Raw genomic sequence first — 9388 nt, 5'->3', positions numbered from 1 at the left:
TTAATGGAACCCAAAGTGATAGTTTTGTCCTTTTGTAGGCCGGTGGGCATAAACAACTCTCTTTTGAAGTCCTCAGAAACTCCATTTGTTCTCCCGTCCTTAAACACGTGCTCTTAAAAACCAGGTTGCCCACTTACACTTGATGCTGAAGAGCACCTGAATTTCACCTTCAGATATAATTCTGATCATGATATTATAATATATTTTCATTAATAAATGTTTTATTGTATTAATTTTATTTCATTTGTTGAACTCTTAACTTTAGGGGTTGTGTTAAGACTTCATGTTTTAGATCATATTTAAATATAGAACATCTCAAAGGGTTCACACGCTTGTTTGGCAGCTGTAGCATCACTTTAGTGTCAGTGTTTCGAATTGCATGCCTTAGAAGCTTACCCTCCCTTATTAAGCAAGAGATAACGCTGTTGCATTTACCATAATGGGTGTGAAAACGAGTCACATAGCAGCGAGAGGAGGAAGGGTGAAGCCAGTGGATGTGTCAACAGAGTGATGTGTTAACAATCTTAAGCTGTAAGATGGAAGAAATTCATCAAACACACCCAGTGTTGAACCATCTTACTCCTTGTGAGGTACTACAAGCAGCAGAGCGGCAGATATGTTAATATTCTGTATTCCTCTTTAAACCTTCATTCGGCAGACAAGAACAGGCTTGTTTACCTGACCTACGATCAGTACGTGGTGTGTCCGTTGGAGGAAAGTGACATCAGTGTAACCGTTCGGAGAGGACAACTAAACACAGACAGAGAAACCAAACAGGTTTCACCTCACAGAGCCTTCTTGTTGAAGAAGCCGAGACACGAGCCAAAACAGACCGAGGAAAATTAGTCTTGAACTGGAATTTTTTAAAAGCCTAATTCCACCCACAGAGTAACCGAAAACATAACTTGTGATGGAAAAACAAAAATAAAATGACATGCATCTTCCTGGCAAATGCTGTATACTCAACAGAACACGCCGTAGAGCACACTGTGTGCTTATGATGCTACCACTGGTTTGGAAGAAGACTATTTGAGAAAGGTAGAGGGGTAGAATACAGCGTTATGTTGTGCAGTCTTTTCAAGTCTTTTTGACCGATTGTTACAGTATCCTTGGACTATATATATGAAAACTATATATTTGGCTACATTTATTTATCTGGTTAGGTTTAATGGTCCTGGTATTAACCTTGGTTGCCTGTGTCCCACTGTCATGACTTGTAGGAAGAGGCATTTGAGTACACCGAAGGCTTTGTTGAAGACAAGTTATAATGTCTGCTGTTGAAAAAAAAAGTCTTTAGGATGTCTTGCCAGAGGCTGAATTTCCCATCTCTTTGCCAATAAGAAACTTATCTTTTATGGGAAATTACTTACTGTTTCCTTTTTCAGCATGGTTTAATGAGAAGACAGGGTTGTGTGTTCTACTTACAGATCATGTGCAGGCCACACGGATGCCGTGATGACATCACCCTGAGGCGACATGACAGCATGACGCGAACAGGGCTCCATTCACAACTGCGGTTTAACTGGTGCTAAATAACGCCTGTGTAAGTTAAATAGAGGGTGTCTTTGAAACCGTGAGCTGGTCGCAAGCAGACGCAACCCATCTGCATTTAGTCCAGTGTGAGACTTTGCAAAGAAGTATACAAGGCTAGTTATTAAAATGCTCCATCAATCATTTATAATATAGCAGCAGGGAGAAAGCAGATTAAGGAGTAATGAGCTACCCAAGCCAAATTAACCAGGAACCACAAGTGGACTGTTTGCAGAAGGATGTGCTGCTTTATATTCCAGACAAGACTGGATGACGAGATTTGAAGACAACATCAGACACACACAAACACTGTCTGAGCCTTCAGCACCCCTTCCCTCCTCTATCTTCACCCGTTTTTCTTTTGTAATACAAGCAGAGATGCACACTTCTCCACCTCTAAGCTGTGTCAGTTACCAAGTTGATAGGGGTTTTATCCCATACATGAGTAAAACCTAAAAGAAATGGAAGCACACGCAACACGACCTTGACTTTAGGGCATAATGTTAGAAAACAATCATACACTGCCTCACACTGCCTCATGTCTCTGTCTATGCACATTTAAAACCTTTGTAGGGAAAAAGAGCTGTCCTTGTGCTGCCTGTAAGTCTGACTGTAAATGCACCCTGCATGTGCTGCAGTGTTGCAGCACTATGCAGTAATTAGTTCAGTCACACGGCGTTGCCTCAGCCTGCTGCAATTTTTTTTTCAAAATGTCTATGCACAACATAACAAAAAATTAAAAAAGGCACTGGAGTGCAGGCTTTCAGCTTGAGAGAAAAAATTGGAGAGTATGGGTGTGCACGTGTGATAGACAGATAAGGATAGAGAGGCTCTGGAGACAGCCAGCGTGAATCCAATCTACGTGTCTGCCGGCTATGTTAACAGAGGAGTTCTTATCAGATATGGAGAGACAGAAAAGCAGTGAGGGGAATGCACACTCCCAGCATATATCACGGAGGACTAATTTAGAAAGGAGACAGCCAGACATCCCCTAAGGAATTTGCTCTTCTCCACGCAGTGCTAATTTTTTTGGGACTGCGAGACCAGAGCTTGTGCTCGCTCAGCGCCGCAACTCCACCAAGACACAGGAAGCAAGGATGATCCTCAAACACCGCAGAGCAGCCTAAAAAATCCCAGCTCGGGGGAGGAGAGAGGATAGACATGCACAGGTGCTGCTAGAGGGAGAGAGACAGAGAGAGGAGAGAGAGAGAGAGAGAGAGGAAGAAGCAGTGGGAGTCAGGGGAGGAGACTTGACTTGTTTCAGTGAGAAATCGGAGAGCAATTCCAAAACAGCTGTCCGGCAGACGTCCCAGTCGACAGAAGTGCAGCCTCAAGGCAGAGACGTTAGGGCAGTGTCAACAAGCCACAGGAGCAGCACAGCAGCACAGCAGCCGCTGAGCTCTCTCACACACACACACACATACAAGCACGCATATCAACCAGGAGCTGCAGCTTTCAGGAGAATCCCAGCAACACCAAGGAGACTCCAGATCTCCCCCGACAAAACATCTGAGGTGAGTGACAGAAGGAACTTGTTTCATTTCTCACTCTCTTGCTGTACTGTAATCTGAATTGGAGAACAGTAATAGGATTTTTCTTTCCTCCTACTGTCATGTAAGTGAGTCTTTTTGGGTCTGAGTGAGTATCTGGAGCAGAGTGAGATATTGCTTGGTAACAGTAAAAGCGTGCATGGTAAGTTAAGCATTTGTCTGGCATACATGTAACACAAGAGCTGAAAACTGTTCGGCGCAACATGATACCCTTGCCGCTTTCCAAGAGAGACATTTTTAGTCCGACTACACGCTTAAGGCATGTTCCTGTGAAACGCAGAGCTGGCTTAGCCCTCATCTGTCTAGGGACGCAGATTCTTGAGAAGGTTTTTATGGTTATATTGAGGAGAAAGGGAAAACTCTTCTTTGCCAGTATGTGTTTCTTTTCTCTTCATGTTTCATACTTTTCCTGCTCATCTCTGCCAAGGATAACTCTAGCAAGTGTTGGCCATGCTTGCGGGTGGCACAAGGGGAGTGAAAAAGAGGGGCAGAGCAAATACTCCACCCTGCTATTCAGCCGATTCCCAGCACCACCACCAGTCCCCTCGAAAGTAAGGCCTTTGCCTATAATTGAGGGTGTTTTTTTGGTGTGTTTTTTTTTTATGTAACAAAGAGTTCAGGCTATTCTGTAAGGCTACCATTACCCTCTTTGGTATGTGCATTGCTTTTTATAACAGCCCCAAAGTGAGGGTCTTTCTGCTATTCAAAGACGTAACAGAAGTCAAGGCCATGGTTAGATGTCAGAGGAGTATGTGGAGACTTCAAACTTCCATGATGTTGCTTTGTAGAAACAGTGGGAGGAACTGTGACCAGCTACAACTGCTAATAGCATGCTATTTATTTTTCAGCAGCACTGATGATATGCCAGCACGGTAATCCCATCACTGGAGGGATATTTTTGGGGATGCCAAGTTTCTATTTTAGAAACAGGTGAAGTCATATACCAGTCATATTTTAAGCAGCTGCACCCGCTTAGTTTTAGAGCACCGGTGAACCCTAAAGTGTCATCAAACTGTAGCATTTATTTAGCCCACAGTAAAGTTACACAGCCTCTCTAAATATACTGGCCCAGTTATACTGCACGCGACTTTTAGATGTCCAGAAATAACCAGACAAATCACGAGCCGTTAGTTTAATTACCAGATGCCAACCCCATATTTATCTGCCCTCACACTCAGACTTTCATCACCTCGCTCCTTCTGCTGCCCCCTTGTTTGTATCTAAGCCTCCGCGCTTGAACTGATGAGGCAAAGCTCTACTTTTAAAGAGGCTGGAGTGGCTCCAGATCACTTCATGCCCAGACAGATAGCTGTTGCTAACCCAATGACACAGTCGTTTTATCCAGCAGCTGAATGACCGGCTGCTGGGGCAAGCTATTCTGAAAGGAAGGTGGCATCGTAGCCTCACTTCCTGGGCAGTGGAAATGCTCCGGTCGGCATTCTGCAGCAGTGGCGCCAGAAGGTTGTCAGACCTCTCAGCACATGCTTGCCTTGCAGCCTGTTTTTGGAGTAGCTCCAAAATGAGGGTGCAAATCTAGACTTGGCTGTGAGATACACTAGAATATACCTGCTCAACTATTAACAGCCTGCAGAGACACAAATGGATTCATTAGGTTAGGAGGCCATGAGGGTCCATCCTGGAACACCCTGAGGAGCTGCAATTGATTGATTACCACTAGGGCCAACACAAGCTTAGCCTACCATTGCTATGATTCCCCACATACACACAAATCAATAGTAAATTAGTCAATTTCTCATTAAGTTAATGTCCATACAGAGTTTCCACAGGCATGCACAGGCAACCAATACTTGAAAGACCAACATGAGGACATTGTTTTCCTCATACTTTGCTGGTGGCCTTTGAAATTCCAATCATATTTGCCGTATAAGCCAACTGAGCCACCAGCAGGATGACTGATGTGAAGGTCAGACCTTCAGGCTTTCACCGTACCAGCTGACTTCTTACAGGCCACAAGTGTTGACCTTGGCTAGAATGTAAAGCAGATGTCTCCTTGTGAGAGTTGCAAGTGTTGATCCGCTCTGTGGCTAGACCGTTTCTGTCCATACTATTGATTTCGGCCGACATCATCATCTGCTGTAATGCACGGGCTGTCCAGAGAATAGCACAGCCAGGCATTTGGAATAATTTAATCAGAACGGTGCGATAATCAATAAGGATGTATGAGAGGAAGTTTTTCATCCAGGAGTGCAGCTGTGACCTCCTACTCTTGGGAAGAGCAGTAAAAAAAAATGTATAACAGATATGGATGTGCTGTGCACTTGGAGTGCACAGGAAGCCTTTTGGCTTGGTGCTCTATTTGTTCTGCTTCCTACCCGAGCCCAGTTTCCCACTGCAGTGAGCATCAGCTGTCAAGGTCAGAAAGAACAGAGGAGAGATGCTTTAAAAAAAACTGGAAAAAGGAGAAAAGGAAGAAAACAAGATACAGTATGAGAAATGCTTGAGCTAAACAAGTACAGGATTTTGCCATGCTCCCCCTACACTGACACCCCCATTAAATACTGCGGCACATCCTCTACTCCCTCCCCTCTCGTCCTTCCCTTTCTCCCCCTCACTATTAGCAAACAAACACGCTCTTTGCACACATGGCATGCATTCAAAAATGCTATCTCAGGCACCTCGCGCAAACACTCACTCTCACACCGGCACTCAAATAAGACAAGAACCCTCAGAGAGCAGAGCTGCCATTTAACACACTCACACATGTCATAGCTATGTATAGCTCACCAGTGTTTTGCGGATGACGATAGATATATTTGTCTCACAATTACAGCTTCTACAGTGAGAAGATTTCATCTTGTACTCCAAATCTTGTACACTTTAATAAAGATGTAGTGGAAAGATTTTGATGCTGCACCAGTTCAGCAAAACAGGTTGGAGACACAGGAAGTCATGGTCAAAACGGGTGATTTCCAGGCTGCAGTTTGGATTCAAATTCACAGCAAGTGTCTGTCTCTCTGGCTGCACGCTGATTTGCCTCCTGAATAAACACAGCCTACTTAAAGTGGCTCTGATAAGGCTGTTGCAGGGTGTCTGTATGCGTCGGCTGCAGCAGGAATGTGGATGTTTTGTCAGTGAGACGTTTCTTTTTTTTCTCTCTCTCTCTCTCTCTCTCTCTTTTTTTAGTGGGGGTGGACTTGACCGCCCAGGCACTTTTGTGCAGCGGTGCTCTCTGTCAGACAGTCACTGCTGACAGACCTCTCATAAGTAAATATGTCTATAAATGGGCAAGCTCTCTTCTCACTGGTGCTCCCTCCCACCCCCTCATCACCCACGCACCCTTCCTTTATACTCCTTTCCCTTTCTCTTTGGTTCCTGCATCATTTCAAATGTTCTTTTTACACCAAACTACACAATAGGCAACGTGGTGATATTCTCGAGACGGCGGCATGCAATCAGGCACTTTGTAACCAATCCAAAATCTCTTTAATATTTTCTACTCAGTCTGATGTACTGCAACCTAGCTGCTATCTCCCACTTATTAATCAGAGCCAACCCCCTGGCTCATCAAAGCCAAATCAATTCACCATCTTCTTTCTTAACATCCACTTACAGTGTAATCCCTCGCTCTCTCTCTCATTCACACAATCCCCCCTAAGCCCCTTCATCGCCCCCCACTCCCTCTTCTGGGTCTCCACCTTCTCCTATCACTCTGTGCGTGTCTGAGCAGTAGCTCGCTCCTAAAAACAGACCGTCCGGCTCTTATCCTTCTAAAGCCTTCCTTTGCCTCTTCTCTCTCAATCTGCGGTCCAGCTGTTCCACATTAGCACGTCCAGATCTGCGGAGGCCAAAGCTGGCTCACGTGTGGAAATAGAGGAGTAAAAAAGCCTCGAGACCCAGCCCTCCTCTTCTTTGTGCTAGCTTGCTAGATGCAAAGTGCGGATGAGGATCTTATTTTCTTGTAGTATTCAGTATTAGAGTTTATTTCTGGGACCAGTGTTGACTTCTTTTTCTCGAGTAGAGGTTTTGTATCAGCTGCAGTTCTCATCAAACAACTTCCTTTCATTGCTGAGTTCAAGTTTTAGAGAAATGCTGACACATTCTGCTTTTGTCTCTGATTTCAGGAAAGCGCCCATTCGACCTTTCTATATTGCTGAACATCACCAGCCCTGCTTGCAAAGCCAGTTGCTGATCAATGCTGCGATCATTTTTGGAGTCCTGTGTGGAGGTGTGCAACTGAGAATGTAACTTGAGCTTCTCCCCTGGGGGAACTGCAACATCAAGAACTTATAGAGGACTTCCAACTGTTCTAACCTGCATATCTGAGATTTCCTCTTTAGAGACAGCCATGCCAGCGAAGGCACCTATATATCTTAAACCCACCAATAATAAGAAGGGAAAAAAATGTCGCCTGAGAGATATTTTGTCACCTGATATGATCAGTCCACCTCTCGGGGATTTTCGCCACACCATCCACATTGGCAAGGGCGGGGAAAGAGATGCCTTCGGAGACATGTCCTTCCTCCAGGGACAGTATGAGCTCCTACCAGGAAAAAGAGACGTCCACCCGCAATACAGCGTCCAGAGCGAGTTTCTGCGAGCGAACAGCACAGGCGACGCTTCCTTCGTCGAGACTCCCTCACCAGTACTCAAGAACGCAATCTCCCTCCCAGCTATCGGTGGCTGCCAGGCCCTAACCCTTCCAGTGATCTCTTCTGCCGTGTTCTCCATGCAACCAGAGCCATTGGAGGACATCATGGGACCGGCACCTTCCACGAAATCTGACACAGCTGAAGATGTAGAGATCCTGCAGATGGATGCTCTGTTGCGCTCCATGAACATCTTCAACAATGAGCCCTCATCACCCTCCACAGATTTCCAGTCAAAGCCTGACGTGCTGTTGGATCTGCTTGAGAACACAGATAAGTCCCCTTCTAAGGAGGTTGCCAAAGCTAACAAAATAAACAAGAGTGAAAGCAGATTTGACAATCCATCATCCTATTATATCAACGGTCACAGCAACAGCATCTGTAAAGCTAATGGAAGCTTGAACAGCAACACAAGCAGCTTTGACAGCTTGAGCGGGAAAGGAGACTTCCAGGGCAAGAGCTACGATGGGAGCGGGAGTCTCATCGGCAACGGTAACTGCAACGGTTACGGACACTTTAACGATGACATTACAATTGGTTTTAAGCAGGAGCTTTCCAAGTACAATGGAGAGTGGGTGGACAGAGACAGTGGGGTGGAAGATGGCCGCATTTGTGATTTCGAGTTTGAGTTTACCAAAGAGAAGAGCACATCGCAGGATTCCCTAGCCCAGATCACAGGGTCATTCCTCTCCCTCGAACTCGATCTGGGCCCATCCATCCTGGACGATGTGCTCAACATAATGGATAAACCTGCAGCAAAGAGCAGGCCTTGAGCTGCACTGTGTCCCCAAGAGGAGAATGGGAATTATTAAAATATAGCCATGAGGAGAGAAAGACTCATAAAGCAATCAAAATGGTGTCTGGATATATCATTGAGATGAAAACCAGCTACAATAGACAAAGCTGCTTATGTTTTTATTGTCAAAACATTTAAGTATTCTTAAATTCTAGCTTCTATGGAGTGTTGAGTCTTCTTTGTTTTGTTTGCCATGCCAGTAGCATGTTTAAGATGCATGTGCTTTTTGAGTTACAGCTAAAACAGCCATTCTGTCTTTGATTTTAAATGACTGTAACAATGCTACATGATAGATTGACGCTCTTATGTTGAAAATATGACAGCTTTTAGGTCCTTTTTTTACACTCAGTCTCGATTCTCACACTCTCTAAGAACATACTGCATTTTGTGACTTCAAGTTTGTTTAACAAAGCACGGTTTCGTTTGTCACATAACTCATTTGCCACATTTCAAACAACCAAACACTATGCATATTTGTGTTTTTAAATCTTTAACACAAATAAATTCATTTTCCCCATAATCTGGCTATCGTTTCTTACAGGGAATGTGTGCAACACCAGGAATAAGAGTCCCAAGATGATTAGATAAGGTACATTTCATGACGTACTGGCAAAACCTTTTGTATCAAAAAGAAAAAAAACAATTCTAGAAAAATTATATTTCTCATGACATAGTGAGCAAAGATAGCTATGCCCATAAAACAAACAACAATTAAATATGGACTAATTAGAAACCACATGCAGTGCAATTAGATTCAGCATCATTAGGCAAAATTATATGAACCTTTATAATTATGACACAAAACACTGAGCTCAGAGGAGTATACATTTACTGGGGCCTTCTATAAATATATAGTTTTATTTTATTACAAGGTAGTTTATCCCCATTGAGCAATGCCTTACTGT

General features: G+C 44.1%; 1 protein-coding gene across 1 annotated transcript; it reads left to right on the top strand.

The window, feature by feature from the left end:
* The first annotated feature begins 2509 nt into the window (after positions 1-2509).
* cdc42ep3 (CDC42 effector protein (Rho GTPase binding) 3) lies at positions 2510-9003 on the top strand. Its single transcript, XM_031737953.2, has 2 exons — positions 2510-3044; positions 7163-9003. Exon 2 carries the CDS (start codon positions 7387-7389, stop codon positions 8458-8460), a length of 1074 nt encoding a protein of 357 aa, XP_031593813.1. The 5' UTR covers positions 2510-3044; positions 7163-7386; the 3' UTR covers positions 8461-9003.
* The last annotated feature ends 385 nt before the right edge of the window (positions 9004-9388 follow it).

This window comes from Oreochromis aureus, linkage group 13, assembly GCF_013358895.1.
Source record: "Oreochromis aureus strain Israel breed Guangdong linkage group 13, ZZ_aureus, whole genome shotgun sequence".
NCBI lineage: Eukaryota > Metazoa > Chordata > Actinopteri > Cichliformes > Cichlidae > Oreochromis > Oreochromis aureus.
The sequence above is the reverse complement of the archived record's forward strand: the minus strand, read 5'-3'. Positions and strand labels throughout refer to the sequence as shown.